General features: G+C 41.7%; 1 protein-coding gene across 7 annotated transcripts in view; it reads right to left on the reverse strand.

The window, feature by feature from the left end:
* The window catches only part of LOC139767190 (serine/threonine-protein kinase tousled-like 1), a 172898-nt gene that overhangs the window by 104398 nt on the left and 49556 nt on the right, over positions 1-18944 (reverse strand). For 4 of the 7 annotated variants that reach the window (XM_071696256.1, XM_071696254.1, XM_071696255.1 and 1 more), the window contains exon 1: positions 2403-2562. The exons of 1 other annotated variant lie outside the window; for it this stretch is intronic. In XM_071696256.1, coding sequence (XP_071552357.1) covers positions 2403-2532 — 130 coding nt within the window. In that variant the 5' untranslated portion in view covers positions 2533-2562. 2 more of the 7 variants (XM_071696258.1, XM_071696257.1) reach the window with 2 other exon arrangements.

Consider the following 18944-nt stretch of genomic DNA (forward strand, 5'->3'; position numbering starts at 1 on the left):
CTGGGCCTTTGAGGGAATATCCTCACCTGGCCCCCTTCTCTGCTCCTTCTTTTGGAAAATTAGAAAAAAAAAAAAAAAAAAAAGAGGGGGGAGGATTTCTAGCCCCCCACTACCCTCCCTTTTAGTCGCCTTCTATGACATGCAGGAATACGTGGGAAGTAATTTTTCTCCCCTATCCCCTATATATTCCAGAAACTGCACTTCAGTAAGAGTTCACATAATTCTAACATGTAATTATTCTATACATGTGTCATGACATGTTTTGTGGAGACAATCCACCTCATCTGGTGCCAATACTAATGAAGTTATTTAAATCTCAACAATTTACCCATGACTTACAATGTGTTATACTATGTGCAGGAGCAAGTTTCACAGTTACCAGTAATTGCAATGGCAGCTTACTAGTGACGTAAATTTGGACACATTAATCATGGCCTTCAGACTTCTATATGAGCAAATCTTAAATATTTTTACATTTGTACAAGATTCAACGTCTTATGAGGTCAAGCAAAAGGTAATCTTAAGAGAATGCCTATGTATCTGATCAAATTCTAAAATGTTTCTTCAATGTCACAGCTTGTGATCTATTCATACCTATTCATTGGTTCAAACCCTTAAGATGGCTTCTGATCTATTCATTGGTTCAAATCCCTCTGATGGATAGTCTTCAATATGTTTTTACACTTCTGTGAGAGCTAATCTCAAGTATGTTATAACAACACAAGATCGAAACTTCTTTGGATGTTATGCACATAGTAATCTTAAAGACCAAGGCAGTAAATCTGATCTATATTCAATATATCATTTCGTTATCATCACTTCTTACCTGTCTTAACCTATCAGATTAGATTACAAACTACATAAAAACTGCATATTTAGTACAGTCAAAATTTTATGCTCATGTGAAGATCAATAACACTGACTGCATAAGATCTGTTTTATGTCAACCAACTGCTTGTTAGCAAATATGAAACAGGCTGTCCAAATGAATATGTCAGATTTTAAGTAGTATACCATAAAACCACACAGAACAGGCATAGTGATAACTTTTATGGAAATTTGTATAAATATATATATCTTACTTATTGTATAGTCTAAATCAAATGTTGGTAAGGTTATGCCATGCATATATAGGTGATATATCAAACAAACTCTGCCCATCAAACTGCATATATAGGTGATATATCAAACAAACTCTGCCCATCAAACCTAAATCAGAATATACTTATTAAGTTTGTTGTATGTCATACTTTTTTTAGTAGAAATACTGCACCAAATATTGAAAACTTGATAAAAAAAATCAGACTTGGGTATGAAGAAATCAATTTATACCCACACTTTACCATACAACCAATAAATCATTTAACAGAGATCTTGATAAATGTGTGTAAATGTGTACATGTTAGTATTTGTGTGCATATATATGTATATAGACACATAAATAATGTAACTATATATGAAAAAAAATACAAACACTCATAAATCCTTAAATATACCTTATTTGCCATATGCTCCATAACAAGGAATAACTAGTACACATTTACAGTACATGCAAACCATCATTAAAATCCATATAACTGCTTAACAAGAAAAACAAGTGCTGTTAAAAAATTCATAGAATTTCTGATTAGCAAAATCTTAAGTCTGCCTTTCAAGATACATCACAGGCCAACTACAGTATAAAAGCTCTTCTACAATGATGAAAACAACTGAATTGAAGTAAGACATTATAAAGACAAAAGTAATCAAAGATAGTCACAGAGGCTGTGGTAAAGTGGTTAAGTTCACTTCAATTGAGTGGAACATACAGTAACTACTGTGGCAGCACATATTCCATAATAAGCATATACTGTACAATAGATAACAAGACTTATCAAACTTTGGGAGCATTCTGGGAAATGGTAAACATGAGAGAAACATGGCTTGAGAGTTATCTGAATATGGTTCATGGGATATGTTAGTCACATATCATGTTACTAACCAAACTTCAGCTTGTTATTTTCTACATATAGCCTCACCTACCAGACCTTAGTACTGTCACGGTAATTTTCAAGCACTGGAGATGTCCATAGTGGAAATATTATTCTCAACTTCATCTTATCACTACCAAACTCTGATGGGTGAGGCGAGATGAAATAACAACTTCAATCACTCTATAAATTTTCCTATGAAAACCCTTCCACGAAATTATGCATACCATACGATGTAACACAGGCCATAGGTGAGGAAGCAAGGGAAAAACACGTTGGAGTGTCTCAAAATGGGAGAGAGAGAGGGGCCCGAGGCAGACATACACGTCCATTACACCACACGCAGGGTTACTTGGCCGACCTTGCCTCTACGCCGTAAACGTCCATTTTCATCTTCAAATTAAAACTGTTATGCGATTCACACACACTTACGTCCATAGTCTGTCCATTTCAGAGTTTTCCACAGACGGTTAACACAAGTTAAATCATATGTAATACTTTTTACAGCGAAGATGATACTCGGGAAAAGCGAATGTTTACGAACTCTCGGCCAGCTAGCCATCGATTCAAGGCGTTATTGGCAAAATGTTCAACTTACCCAACGACATTTCGGCGTAATGCGTACGCAGTCCATTACTTCATAGTAGCAGGTCCCAGCAGGAGCTTATATGAAACTAATAATGTATTTCGCACTCATGAAAATCGATGAAAATTGCAAAATCTTCAATCCCTCCTTCGTCAACAATGAACAGTATGAAACGCGTTAGCCGGCAAACTATGGAGATAGAAAACGGGAACATCCACCTCTGCTTGAATATTTTGGTAATTTGTGTGTTTTACCTTCCACAGTGAATATCGTGCTTAGTGGAATCATTGCTCTTCAGATAAATAATAAAATGGGCAATGACTGACTAGAATAAATAAACATTGGTGCATTTTTCATTCTAGAACGTGTTTGCTATGGAGAGGTACCTGCAAACATGTAGTAAGTGTATTAATTAAATGCCTATGAAATGTATTTTCCTTTAACAATATTCTCACTGTAGTCATAAGTGGCAAATAGTGTTACGAGCATGACTAAATAATTCTTAAAGTCATTAACACCCGGTAATACGACTGTCAAATACACAGATGCATATCGTATTTGTTGTTATCTACCCATCAACAAAAAATAGTCATCGGAAGTAAATCTTACTATGCTTAATATCTATGTATAATAATCCACTTGAAAACAGATTAAAGGAGGTGAAGGAGGCAGTGAAGAGCCAACATGGCAGACAGTCAGGCAGACAAGTCTCAACCCCAGGGAGAACTGACTGGTTGGGGTGACATGCTCGTCCGCTAACTCCTAGCGTAAATCTCACCTACCAACCTCCCGGGGTAAATATTTCCTCCCATTTCCGATACACCCTGGCTAATAATGACAGATATAAAAAAGCTGGGTCGTATGGGCAAGGTGAGGATTCAACATGGCGGTGAGGGCGGTGGAGGAGGAGGAGGGGGGAAGAGGTGCACGTAGAGAGCGGACACTACAATCCCGCAGCGGCCGGTATACGGAGGTGGTCGCTCAAGCCGGTGGGCGCCTGGCGGCGGGTGCGGCTTCCCTCTCATGTTCCTCAATTTTAACTTATATATTTCGTTTTTCCTATCAGTTCCAAATTTATTTCGCGTCTTCTGACTTTCCAGGTGAGGGTCTCGGGTGAGCCCAGTAGCCCCCGAGGTTTCAGACCCCGCCAGAGGGCAGTATGGACGACGGTCGCCTTAATGTGAGCAATAAGTGCAATCTGGCAACGAAAGCGCAAGGAAGGAGCTGCCCCTGTGTGAAAATGGCGAAGAGAAGCAGGAACGGATATACAAACACACACTCGAACTTTCAAACATAAAAAAATATGTATATAATTGATCAAAGCTAAACGGAGGAAATACGTGCATGTGATTTTTTTTCCCAGGTATGTTGACGACAGAGGCAGGGGCGCACCCTAACGGGAACAACCGGTAGTGGACACCATACAGGCGGAGTATACATGGACACCATACACAGAAGAGTATACATGGACATCATACACAGTAGAGTATATATGGACACCATACACAGAGTATACATGGACACAACACGGAGTATACATGGACACCATACAGGCGGATATGCATGGACACCATACACGGTGGAGTATACATGGACAGCATACACAGTAGAGTATACATGGACACCATACACGGTGGAGTATACATGGATACCATACACGGGGGAGTATACATGGACATCAAATACTGCCACCATACACAGTGGAGTATACATGTATAACACAGGGAGTATACATGGATACCATACACGTTGAAGTGTATATTGACACCATACATTCTGTAGTATATATGGTCACCATACACTTGAAGAAGTATACACGGACACCATATATGCTGCAGTATACATGAGTACCATACTCGCTGAAGTATACATGGACACCATACATGCTGAAGTATACATGGGCACCAAACACGCAAGTGCATACATGGACGCTGTACACGTCGGTAATTGTGTGTGTGTGCTTACTAGACGTGCGCGCGCGCGCACTTGCTGTGCCTGGGCGCACTTGAGGTTGGCGTGCAGAGCTGCGCATGTCGTTCTGTGCCTGTTCTGCGTGCGTGCGTGCGTGCGCGTGGGTGCTTCCTGTGTCCGTATCAGGCTTGAGGTGTCTCCAGACACGTCCCTATTGTATCTCTTCCGTATAACACGTCCCTATGTGTCTCAGGTGCGACACGTCCCAATGTGTCCCCCTAGTGTGAGATGTCCCCAAGTATCTTCTTGTATAACGTCCCCATGCGTGACACGTCCCCATATGTCTCCCTTGTGTAGCACGTCCCCATGTCTGTGTAACAAGTCCAAAATATCTTTCCTTGGTATTATCATTATTATTATTATTATTATTATTATCATATTATTATTATTATCATTATTACTATTATCATCATTATCATTATTATTATTATTATTATTATTATTATTGTCATCAATATAACTATTACATACAAGCAAGCGCCTGCACATAAACGTGCACACGCACGCACGGACTTTAACTGACTACAAAGTTGGTACAATGCATGGTGACAACGTTCAACCTGAGTAAATGTAAAGTACTGAGGACAGAACAGAGCGAGAGGAGCCCCTCAATATGAATATTAACTTGTAGAAAATAAGCTTTAGGGCTGTGTGTGTGTGTGTGTGTGTGTGTGTGTGTGTGTGTGTGTGTGTGTGAGAAATCGTCCCGAACCAGTCGCCAGAGTTCTACATTAACAAGCATTGTAAAAAAAAAAAAAGTCTGCTGGCAATTATTAGAATAACTTAGATATATGGATGAGGAAATATTCAAGCAAGCTGTTCACATCCTACACTGAACCAATACACGAATGCGCTTCTCAAGTTTGGTCTGCGCACTTAAGTACAAAGTCTTTATACCATACTGATGAAGTGCACATTGAAAGATCGTTAGCAGGATATTGGGATATGACTATCAACGAACACAACAATAAACGGGGCAAAAAAATTCTTGAAAAATATGTAAAGAATTATTTTTACATTATGAGGTGGGCGTATATAATAAACTGAATGACGACGTGGTGAAATTGGATAGCACGTAGGTTTAAAAGCTCGTATGGAAACGAAGAATATTCCGGAGATGGGTCCCCACGAGTGTATAACTTTCTTCCAGTGCAGAGCAGATAAGCAATTACATACACACACACTAAAATATGAAAGCAAACATATATACAAACAGACACAACACAACACTAACGAACACATGTGTTATGCACGGCCACGTACACACACACACAAACAAACTCACACACACACACCCCGTGCGAAGGCGGTGGCTCCCGGGGCGGGTCGGAGAGGTACCCCTCCCCCCCTCATGACCGCCCGGGCGACTACGGGTAGTGGGGGACGGGGACGAGGAGGCAGTTTTGGGAAGGTTTTGTGGCATATTTTCCACAAATCCACAAACCGTCTTTTTACGATATTTTCTCCTATCAAATTAGGCTATGGTGGTTGGTGTTGTGTTATGAAGGAACAAATGTTCTCTGTGCTACAGGGTAATAGGCATAAGTTGTCTCATACGGGGAGGGGGAGACCGGAAGAGTTGATGTGGTTTTTGCTCCTGCCTGCTGTCGGGTAGGGTGGCGAGGGAGAAGGGGTGAGGGAAGGAACAACAGTGTTCCAGAAGTGTGTGTATACACGAACGTGTACGTTCGTGAGTGTGATGAGCGATAAAGGAATGACTGTGTGTGTGTGTGTGTGTGTGTGTGTGTGTGTATATATATATATATATATATATATATATATATATATATATATATATATATATATATATATATATATATATATATATATTTGCGCTCCTAAAACAATACCATGTTCGCATGTCTCAGCAAGTGTCACCGCCATGGTCGACCACATATTTTTCTTAATATTCATAACGCGAACAAAAAAAGTTACTCGATTTAATCACACTAAAAACTATGCGTTTTGTACGCCGTTTTCTTAACTTTTAGAATTTACGAAGAATCCATTTCATGCGGCCATTTTTTGTCTTTAATTTGCGTATTAAAAATAAGACAAACACCGACACAGTGGGTTAAATCTCCCAGACTGTGGAGGGCAAATCCTGGTCTAAATAGGGAAAAATCTGTTTTGAGAAAAAAAGAAAAAGGAAAATCACGACTGAAACAAGGAACGGCGTGACCTGCTGGAAAAAAAAAAAAGTTGGTTTTGTAGGAAATAACTTGATATCAGCGAAAAAAAAAATAAGCTAAACATGTGTAGGTAATGTGGCGGCTTAAATCGGGAATATTCCTCAGCCTTCGACGAGCATGCATCAGGTGTGGCAAGGATAACCAGCGCAGGTTAGAAAACTCTCAAGAATATTTGAGGCCAATCCGTCGGCAACATATCCTTTTAATGGAGGGATTTCTTGACCCTGGAAAATTGGACTTACCAAAGGAAACACCATTTATTATCATACATTATGACCAATTTCTTTGAAGGAGTTCCAGTGTTACCAAGGCCTTCCTAAAATCTCCTCAGGGCCAAAGCTGCGCCACTTCCGTAAGCAGGGAAATGCCGACTCCTTAAAAATAAGTTCTTTGACGAGAGTTTATTCCCAGGGATACAGCTTTGCCGAAGGTGACTTTTTTTTTTTTTCATCATCAAGTACACTTTCAATCAGTAGATTCCTGCCCGCAATCACAGTTTCTTTGGTGTGTGTGTGTGTGTCTCCCACATCAGAGACAGAGTGACCACTAGCATGCAGAGTTCGGTAATGCCCTCCTGCAGTACAGTACAAAGGAAATCAGCCATCTATGCATAAACACTTTGTCGGGTCGAGATTGTCGAAAATTTTGATCACTTTCAAGTACTTATATAAGATACCTACATTAGATAACTCGTCACTAAGTATTTTGTAAGCTAAATAAATGGAACACGTTTCGTCTGCGCTCACAGAATTCGTCTTCAGTCCGGGAATCATCTTGGTAGCTCGCCTCTGTACTCTCTCCATTGTCTCCTGTCTTTATACAAGTAGGGGGATCAAAAGTGAACGTAGTATTCAAGGTGGGAACGCTCTAATATACTGTAAAGAGCACATCAGTAAGAAACATATATATATATATATATATATATATATATATATATATATATATATATATATATATATATATAAATCTTTCCCTGCAGTGATCATCTGAGAATGTTACCCTGTAACCACTGTTCAGTAATGTAATAAAGAGAAAGAAAGGATCAAACACAGGTACTCGAATGCGTGCCATTACTGATTACAGAACCATCAATAATATTTATAGTTCTGGGACGACATAACATCGATTTGCTCATATCACACGAAGAACAACATACAAAACATATCTTACGGTAACCAATTATATATATATATATATATATATATATATATATATATATATATATATATATATATATATATATATATATATTCTCGACATTTGTAAACCAAAATTTCAAATACTGTTAATATATTGATAATAATGATTACCACAGTATATTCTTAGTAAGACTTTGGTCACTATCTATGAATATCTCTAAAACACACGCGCTTCCCCTTAAATAAAGATATCAAGATACAAACATTCAACATCCACTTTAAAGTCCTTGGTTACTTTGTTAAACCTATTTCCAACGTGGAAAAACGTTTGTTGAAACTTTTGATGTCAAGTCAGCGTGCGTCAGACGCTCGCTCAAGATATGCGAGCAAGATTATAAGCTACAAGATACGTATGAGCAGCCGGACGTTAGAGTATTGTTTTAATAGTCAAGGGATTTAATAAAGTGTTTGGCAATGCAGACAGTAACGAGAGTCTGAAACCAATAACATATACCAGGTGGGTGAGGTCATACAAGCCTGACTGGCGGGGCCAATCAACCAGAAAACTCGATTAAAGTGGAAGAGAAGTCAAGATATGATAAGCAGGAGCGGCTGAAGACAGAGCAATGGATGGGTCAAGTCACGAGGTAGGGAATGTGGAAAATAGAGGGAGAAATGCAGGGAAGTATATGGTCGAACACACTCCAAATACGCGTTGGTCCATATTAATGAAACATACACACACACACACACACACTATCGAACTGAAATATACATATTCCAAAGTCCAAAGAGGGAGAGAGAGAGAGAGAGAGAGAGAGAGAGAGAGAGAGAGAGAGAGAGAGAGAGAGAGAGAGAGAGAGAGAGAGAGAGAGAAATACCCTTTATCTAAACACAAAGTTTCCACAGGAGGGTAAGGCTGTCTACTCCTCTTGAGTGTGGAAAAAAGCGGGGGTTGTGTGCTGAAAGTAGGATTCCCTCAGTAGATCCTTATAAGCTCTGATCAAGTGTCTTCCATAAGACGCACACTTTACGAGGAGACACAGACTCTGAAGTTGTACCGTGTTATTTTTCTTTTTCCAGATGCATCAGTTCTGAGAGCGTACAGGATGGTATGATGTACGGCTTCTGACATTCACAGTTTTTGAAGATGTTCAGATCTGAAGATGAACAGGTTTAGCGGTTGCTTGAGTTTAAAGAAAAAAAAAAAAAACTCGCGGTTTAACGTATGTGAATGTTTTTTTTAAAGACGCAGAGAGTTTAATGACACACAGGTGTTGCTGTTGCACAGTTTTGAGAAGGAAAAAAAGAAAAGAAACGCCCTGGATATTGTTGAGTTCTAAAAACGAGGTTTCAAAGAAAAAAGAAAATTGTTGAAACTTTTGAAAATGTTCGATGTTTTTGGTACATGAAAAAGGCTTTGGCGATTTACGCTTTTTGAGAATGGAAAGATTTTGGATAGAAATGTGCAACAACTCATGATGTATAGTTTTTGGAGTTATTCGTGAGCATAGTTATACAGGTTTATACATTATGAATGTATACACATTCGGAAACATACACCCTTACATGGTATTTGAAAATGCACAGAATGAGGTTTAATAATGAGATGTGCAATTTTGGCTTCTTTTTTTTTTGCATAGGTTTTGGGATAATGTCTTGGATTCTAATTTCTGGACCACCGAAATTCATGGTATCTTTATGTACAACTTACACCTCTACAACTTCAGTGGTCATTTGTAAAGTACATTCTTTATTGCCAATTATGTACATGTAATCAGGGAAATGAACAATTATTGGTAAAATATGAAGTGTTTGAAGAGGAACAGTGTACACTGTCTTTATTATTAGCTTTTCAGAATGGAATTTTATGAGTTATACGAGTCCTAGATTAGGATGAATTGTAGTCTCTCTCTCTCTCTCTCTCTCTCTCTCTCTCTCTCTCTCTCTATATATATATATATATATATATATATATATATATATATTTCCGATACATACTCGCCATTTCCTACGTTAGCGATGTAGCATTAAGAAAAGATAGCTGAGCCTTAAAGGGAAAAATCCTCACTTGGCCACTTCTCCGTTCCTTTTCATTGAAAAGTAAACCAGGAGGAGAGGATTTCCATAACGTCCCCCAACAACTTTACATCGTAATTTAATAAGGAATAAAAGAGAATCTACGATACCAGTTTACTGTATATGAGAGTTGTATATCTCAAGGTTATATTGTCAAGGTCAGAGCACCTGTGTGTGAACGCTTCCTCTGTCACGTATGACGCCTGAACCCCATACCTCATCTCCGCCCAAGTTCCCTTTGAACGTAAACTCAGGATTTCTTTTAAGAGATGCATTCTGATTTTGGAGACCCGATTTATTACGTTGCGCGGAGCAAAATTTTCTGTTGGAGATGATGATGTATAGATTTTGCGGGTGGGGGGAGATACAGTCGCCTGAGAAAGTAGAATTTCATATTATGAAACGAATTTGAAAATGTGTAAGCAACGAGTTGGGGTATTCAGCCCCCCCCCCCCCCCCAGACGAAACCCCTACTTTCCGATCTATGGCAACTACACACATACAGTTCTTCAGGGTGACTGGAACAATGATATAAATACACAGACACTAGGAATACAAAGTCCCAGAACTAGTCCGTCAGATTTGCCACACTGTCTGGTCCTACAGTATGCTACACTGTAGAGCCACACCTCACACTACACTACACGGCACTACACCACACTACACTCTACGGCCCTATACCACACTACCCTATACAGTACTACACCACACTGCATTGTACATTGCTACACCACACTACACTGCACAGTGCTACACCGCACTACACTGTACAGTGCTATACCACAGGACACTACAAATCTTCACTACGTCACAACAGACGGTCTGAGGGGGGGGGGGGTGTCCCATATATACAAAGCCAAGGACGCCTTTTTCCTCTCCCAGGATGAACAAAGACGATAAACCCCCTTAACCAACTAAACCTATTATAAAAACTACTGTATCAAAGTCACTATATGTAAATATCGACAGGAAATTAAAACAACATTTTTGCAAGTGAATTACTGAACTCTTCATAATCATAATCGGTTAAATAATGCTTTAATTAAATTCAGATATAATAGGGATCTCACAATATCTTTGTGGTTCCTGGTAAGAAAATTCTTCGCCAGGGGCATCCCGGATGTAAACGCGGGAAAACCTGATCTATGTTGCTGGCAGGAAACACCAGGACAACAGAGAGAGAGAGAGAGAGAGAGAGAGAGTCTACCTACGACGACATATTACCATGACAGGAGCGCGTAGCGCTCATCGCAAAAGGAATATACAAGATCTTTCCTCGTTACGGACAGCTAGCGCGTGGCACTCACCGCACGGAGACGCCACCAGACTCTGGTGTTCTCAGGTGGATCACCCATCCAAGTACTAACCAGACCCACACACACACATGCATATAATTCATGTAAGTTGGATTATCACGTCAGATTAGTTTACTATACTGACGGTTTATCAAAACACTTGGTTCACTCTACTTAATACTTTTAAGGTCAAATGGCAGCTGACATACTTGACCTCTGCTCAGTACGACAGTACGATTCTTGAGGTATGGAGACCCGTCCTTTGACCTGACCCTATCGTATCGCTGTTTCAAAGCGTCGTACCGTCGTCTTCAAGTGTCGTATCGTCGTCTTTAACCGTCGTGCCGTCGTCTTAAAGCGTCGCGACGTAGTGTTTAAGCGTTTCATACCGTTGCCTTTAAGCGTCGTACCGTCGTCTTTAGGAGTCGTACGCTCGTTCGCAAGGGTCGAATCTTCGGGGTTCAGGAAGTTACAAAGAAAATGGGATTATCATTTTCAATGGAGGAGGAGGGGGCGGGGGGGATCCACCCATCCCCCCATCCGGACAACGAGAGGATTCAAACCTAATTCGTTGGCTGATATCACCCTGATGGGTGGTATGATGGGCTCAAAAGGTTCACCTGAGTGCCTAGCCATTACTAACATTCTGAGCGGCTTATCTGTCTATCTATCCACTGCATATCTTCATACTGTCATTTAAAAAAAAAAATGTAAGATCAGAAAATACAGAAAACGACATGTTGGGAAGGACTGAACCTTCGTATCGTGAGGGAGTGGAACGAAGGAAGGGAGGGAGTGAAAAAGGGATGGAGGGTGAAGTAGGGAGAGAAACAAGGAGTTATATAGGAGGGAACTCCTCCCTCGCGCCTGGACACGGGTAATACTCATTCACTTCTCCGTTCTCTCAAAAACCTTGGTCAGAAAGGAGCAGAAGTTCCCTGTATTACTGTTCCGTGTTTCTGCTACCTGGTGTTCCGTACTTTCCGTGTTCCTCCTGGGACAAGATGACCAGTGTTTCCAATGCTTCCTGGTCCCTGATGCTCCGTGTTCCTGGTACTGGAGGGGTAACTGGTGCTTCATGTTCCTGGCGCTATAGAGAGGGCACCTGGTACTCTGTGTTCCAAATACTGGAGGCAGGGGTAACCGGCGCTACGTGTTCCCTGACGCCTGGGACGTTCCCGCTACTTGATGTCCGTGATACTACGTTTCCGTCGCTCTGCTACTTGTCCTTACACAACAATGATACTTAACGTTCAGCGGAGTCTTACAAAAGTTCCGTTAAGTGCTACTTACAACTCAATGACCTTCTTACTTAAAGTTCCGTATCCATATGACTCACCAGTCCGCACCTTCGCACACGACGTTCCGTAACGTAACATGATGCTCACATATATTTGATGTTCCGTACCTAAGCATTCCTGACTTTCCCGTTACCATGCTACATAGTGTTACGTGAGATATGTGTGTTCCTGGCTACCGCCGAGCACGGAACGCGGTCCGGCCGGGTCTTGGGGTAGGGGGAGTGACTCCTCCCTCCCCGGGAGCAGGGGAGGGGCGGGAGGAGGAAGGGGACGTCGACCTACATACACCCGCCCCCGCCGTCTATGTATACTACTCTACGTACATCGTGCATTCATCTGCAATGAATAGATTATGTATATTTTTGTGTTCTGTGTATCCTAAACCACGTTGAATGTATGAGAAACATATTAGGTATGTATACAAGAGTGTTAATTGCATATAACACAAAATTTATACGATACACAGCAGAGACAAAATACACATAGTAAAATTTGAATGAAAACTTGTATCCCTACAGTATGAACAGGATACATACTGGTTATGTAACTCTCCCTGATATAGATGTGTGTGTGTGTATGAAACACGATAAGTTCCCAAGTGCACTTTCGTGTAATAATCACATCAGGGGAGACACAAGAGAGAAATATAACAGTCAGTTGATATACAACGAAGAGACGTAGCTAGGAAGCCATTTATTTATATCACTTCATGTGTACTCTTCACTTACTGGTTAAAGTTACCAAACAAATTTCTCTGTATTTACCTCATCTTTCCGCTTAACTAAGTATTACTTAAAATAGTCGATACAAACCTGCGTATGCGGTGCGCCATGTGCTCAGTAAATGAAAAGCTACTTAAGACACGCCGGCCCTCGGGATCAGCTGGACTGTGTAAACCAAAACATGCAAGGGTCGCAGCAGGACCCAGAAAAAAAAAAGGCGTAGCCACCACGCCATCTCTCACTGGCCGCACACACTGCATTTAGTGGTATGAGATTATTCATCTATTTCATCAAGAAGAATTATGGGTCAGAGGTCTCTCTCTCTCTCTCTCTCTCTCTCTCTCTCTCTCCTTATTCCCTATATTTGTATAGATTCTTAGAGTCATATCTAAGAAAGACAAGACTTTCTGAACGTTACCTTTTACCCGACGCAGACGACAGCGGTGAGGTTCCTCTATACGATATGATCTGGCCAGGCTACGCTCTTTTTCACTGCTATCAGCAGCCTGAATGAGCAGAGGAGCAGAATGGCAGCTTGATCTGAGACCGGACTGTTGGGGTAGAAGACCACCGCTGCCAACGTAAGGTAAACATGTAATGTAACCTCTGAATATGGAGGATCCTGATGCTTTTAAATATGGGGGTTAGCTGTGCTGAAATGGTGACTAGGCCAGACGCGTGCATCTGTTTCAGGCAACAGTTGACTGTATCAACGGGAGTGGATGAGCGTGTATTCATCTATGCAATGTGCTCCTCGTTCAAACGGGATATCCGCACTTTTATAAACCCCCCTGAGCAAGACGCTGCACCAATGGGGTATATGATAACCTTAGGATCGTAGTAGCTTCATCGATACTGTTCCGTGCGGTGCACTTTAACATGGCATCTGTCGGCAAAAAAAAAAAAAAAAGGCGAATTGCAAGGTGGGATATTTTACCGTAACCTGACAGAAGCTAAACTAACTGCATCCTAAACTTAAACCTTGTGGATGAAAATCCCGATCGCGCTTAACGGAGCAAGAACCACTTCGTAAAGTTTGAGTGGCAATAATTTCAAGATTACAAGGCATGAAGAGCTTCGTAAAGTACCAAAACTATTGCCACTTTTAAAAGAGAATGGCCTGTTCATTACTTAGGAAGTATAAGTAATTCATGCGGAAGAAATCGTCGGGTGAGTTTGAGAAAGCAGGAAGTAAAAAATAAACTGCTCGACAGTTTAAGCTGAAGGTGTTTGTGTCGATCTGTCATTTGAGAGTCTATCTGTCATGCATCGATACAACCAACCTTAATTCAAAATTTCGCTAAAATGTATAAAAAAAACAACAACAACAACAACACACATTTCAGATATCAATACGAGAAGGAAAAAAGAAAAAAACTACGATTTAAAAGTGATAACACCACGATCATACGTCTGGAAGCCATACAAGTGAACCAACGGAGGCCAACAAGGAAGTCTCCGGTGTAACTCGTGTAACAGTACCGAGATGAGATACAGAAAACAACACGCCATCTACAGGTAAAAAACATTTCATATTTTTCTCTTTTTTCCCCTCCGAAACATCCACTTCCTTCCTGCAGTACCAGCTCTAGAGATAGGATATGAACCTAACGGATTAGTCCCTTTGCTGCATGGAAGTTCTCATATATATATGTATATATATATATATATATATATATATATATATATATATATATATATATATATATATATATATATATATATATAGTGTATGGATCACAGTGAGGAGGTGCTGGGAACTAATGGAATGCAAGTATAACGTAAAAAAGGTGAGGGAAGTGTGTTCGAACTATGGAGGTATTAGTTTGTTGAGTGAGCCTGGCATGTTGTATGGGAGGGGAGTGATCAAGAGGGTGATAGAATGTACAAAGCATCAGACTGGGGAGGAACAGTGTGGTTTCAGAAGTGGTAGAGGATGTGTGGATCAGATGTTTGCGCTAAAGAACGTGTGTGAGAAATAGAGAAACGGATGGATCTGTATGTGGCATTTATGGATTTGAAGAAAACATACGATGAAGTTGATAGACCTGCCTTGTGGAATGTCTTAAGAATATACGGTGTGGGAGAAACACTGCAAGAAGCAGAAAGAAGTTTCTATCATAGGTGTAATGCATGTGTACGAGTAGGAAAAGAGGAGAGGGAATGGTCCCAAGAAGAGGTTTTCTTTGGCAGGGATGTGTGATGTCACCATGGTTGTTTGATTTGTTTATGGATGGGGTGGTAAGGGAGGTAAATGCAGTCCTTGAGAGAGGTGCAAGTACGCAGCCTGTAGGGGATGAGGGGGCCTGGGAAGTGAGTCAGTAGTCTGCTGATGAAACAGTACTAGTGGCAGATTCAAGCATGAAACTGCACAAGTTGGTGACTGAGTTTGGACGGGTGTATGAATGGAGAAAGTTGAGAGTAATGTGAATAAGAGCAAGGTTATTATCATTGGTTCTGCAGAGCTGAGGGACAGGTACGTTTGGGTGTGAGTCTGAATCGAGAAAAATTGGATGTGAATTGTTTTAGATACCAGGGAGTGAATCTGGCAGCGAAGGGAACCATGAAATTGGAAGTGAGTCATAGAATGGGTGACGGGGCAAAGATTCTGGAAGCACTCAAGAATGTGTGGAAAGAGATGTCGTCATCTGGGAGGGCAAAACTGGGTATGTTTAACGGTATAGTAGTCCCAACATTATCGTATGAATGCGAGGCATGGGTTATAGATAAAGACTGTGCGGAGGGGCGGGGGGGGGGTTGGATGTGTTGGAAATGAAAAAGCTTGAGGACAATATGTGGTGTGAGGTAGTATGATCGAGTGGTGATGAAAGGGTTTGAGAGATGTATGGTAATATAAAAGAGTGTGGTTGAGAGAGCAGAGGAGGGTGTGCTGAAATGGTCTGGTCACATGAAGAGAATGAGAGGAAAAATTGACAAAGAAGATATTTGTGTCAGAGGTGGAGGGAACAAGAAGCGGGTGACGAAACTGGAGGTGGAAGGATGGAATGAAAAAGATTTTGAGCGACTGGGGCCTGAGGGTGAAAGATGGGTGAAAGACATGCCCAGGATACAGTAAACTGGACTGATGTAGTGTACAGGGATTGACGTGCTTTTGTGAGGTAACACTAGAATCGAAGCCTTCCAGGATCATTACGCACTTTGTTCCATCATCCCTTCCTATTTCTAGAAAGCTGTAATATAGGAGGGGAGGACTTCCGATTCCCGGCACTGCCCCTCTGAGTCGCCTTCTGTTATATACACGAAAAGTGGGTAGAATTCTTTCCCCTCATTCCTTATGAATAATACATTGTTTTATATATATATATATATATATATATATATATATATATATATATATATATATATATATATATATATATATATATATAAACGCACATAGATACGCGGCAGGGTAATGTAGGTCCCCCTGAATACAGAAGTGTGCACGAGGCTTACACACACACAGACACATCAGGTCCACCATCGGAAGTTCCATCACCGTCCACTACAGGTCTGACTAACAACACGTCCCCTCTGCCCACTACTTCCTAAATGACACGTTCCATTCACCCGCCAGCCTCCCCACACAAAAGCACACAGTTGATCACATTCCTCCTGCCTCTCCCTCCACCACACATCCTCCCCCACAGAATTACAGACCAGCAGTCCACCACACCCCTACACCCCTCCCGTTATCTGGCATGTATGGTTCGTCCCTGTTCTTCTGGTCCATTTCTCGGATCATTCCATTTTCTCCCTCCCTTATTTCATTCGCGGTTTATTCCCTGGTCCCCCTCTTTTCACTCCATCCGGTGGAATTCCGAGTCCCATATTTTCTAATTCACTTCCCCGTTTATTTTCCTGACCATTCTTTTTTTTTTACTTTCCGTACCATTCCCCTGTTCCCTCGGTCCACTTGACTCCCCCTTCCCCCAGACCATTCCTCGTCCCGCCCTTTCCTTCCCTCTCTTGCATGCTCCCGTTCCTTCCGGTCTGGGGCCGCGGGGGAGCGCTACTGCCACGTGTTGTTACTGGGCTGTGACGGAGACTACCAGGGACGCGAAGCTGGATCGGAATTGAGCATGACGTCCAATGATGGCATGAGTTGCCGGACCCCATGGGCGCAGATGACGGCGGTGAGACGTAGAGGCGACACACAACCCAGTTACCTCACCAAACACCGGGCTTTCCACACATACACACACATGCTAGATGTATAACTTGACACAGCTGCCTAATACGCTCTCGCAAGGTTTCCACATCTGTCGATGAACAGGACTAACACACGTGGCCCGCAAGTGGTGTTTAACACACACACACGCACGCACACCCATATGTCTCCGCTACTCAACTTTTCCTGCTACCCACATGGGGAGAGGATGGTAGTGGGGTATGCAGGTGTGTGGTGCCAGTGTTACCAGTCTACTGGGTCATCCTACACCCCACTAGACATCACCCAAGAGTCGCATTCTATAAACTGCTGACACCCAACATGAAATGAATGTGACCTGAGCTGCTGACACCCAACATGTGAGGAATGTGACCTGAGCTGCTGACACCCAACATGTGAGGAATGTGACCTGAGCTGCTGACACCCAACATGTGAGGAATGTGACCTGAGCTCAAACATCCATAAATCAGAGGAAAACACGAACAAAATGCAGCATTTCAGAATACATTAGAATTTCATTACAGTAATACAGTAAACACGACTGTGTTTCTGATTTTAACACGATCCGTGAATTACTACATATAATCCCATAATGAATAGACAAATAATTTCATGAAATCACTGCCACTCTCTCCTGCCTGAGTTATTTGTGCCAAGTGATTATCATTAATTCAGTAATTACATGATAATTTCAAACCATATTATATCAGTATTTAATATATCGCAATAAAGCGATCCATTAATTCACTCGGACTCAGCTCACACAAGTGTTTAATGTTTGATTACATTTTCAACAGTAATGTCTGATGTTGTGCACAACGTCCTTCGTCTACTACCTCCTGCAGCACCACATCCTTCACCTACCTACCTCGTAGCCATGTTAAACCACACATGGCCTCGCACACCATCACTTCCTCCACAACGACCAGAGTACAGAAGGACTGTCCTCTCATCTGGAGTGCCAGGTCTTCAGCAATCGTGTCTCCTCCATCACAGAGGATCAGTGTATGTGATTAAGCCTCAGAAGGATGAGACGGGGAGGGGGGGGGGGGGGCAGAGATAAGAACGTATCCACCACATCAGTTTACCGTCCGCAAACTATGGCTGGACGAGCGATGCAACGTTACGACAAATGAACATCAGAGTATATTAGGTCTACATGGCTTCGTTCGTGCAGGTAACCAGAGACAGAGGACTTCTGTAATAGTTCAGGGTAATGGCCGTGTATGTTAGGGGTAGATGGATGTTAAGTACAGAGTGTCCAGTTGGGTACAGTACATCGATACAGGGCGGTGACAGATGCGGTCCCCGTCCCCACTCTTGGGGCACAACTTTGTGTACAAGTGTGGACACACACACACACACACACACACACTGTGTAAGTGACTCGACCGTGTTTCTCTAAGTTGTGGCTTACACACCAGTAGATACTCACATACACACCCACATACCTTGGTGACGCAATCAATAGGTCCAGCAAAGCCTCTCACATCCTTACTGTTGCCAACACTGGCTTCC

This window comes from Panulirus ornatus, chromosome 59 (genome assembly GCF_036320965.1).
Source record: "Panulirus ornatus isolate Po-2019 chromosome 59, ASM3632096v1, whole genome shotgun sequence".
Lineage (NCBI taxonomy): Eukaryota > Metazoa > Arthropoda > Malacostraca > Decapoda > Palinuridae > Panulirus > Panulirus ornatus.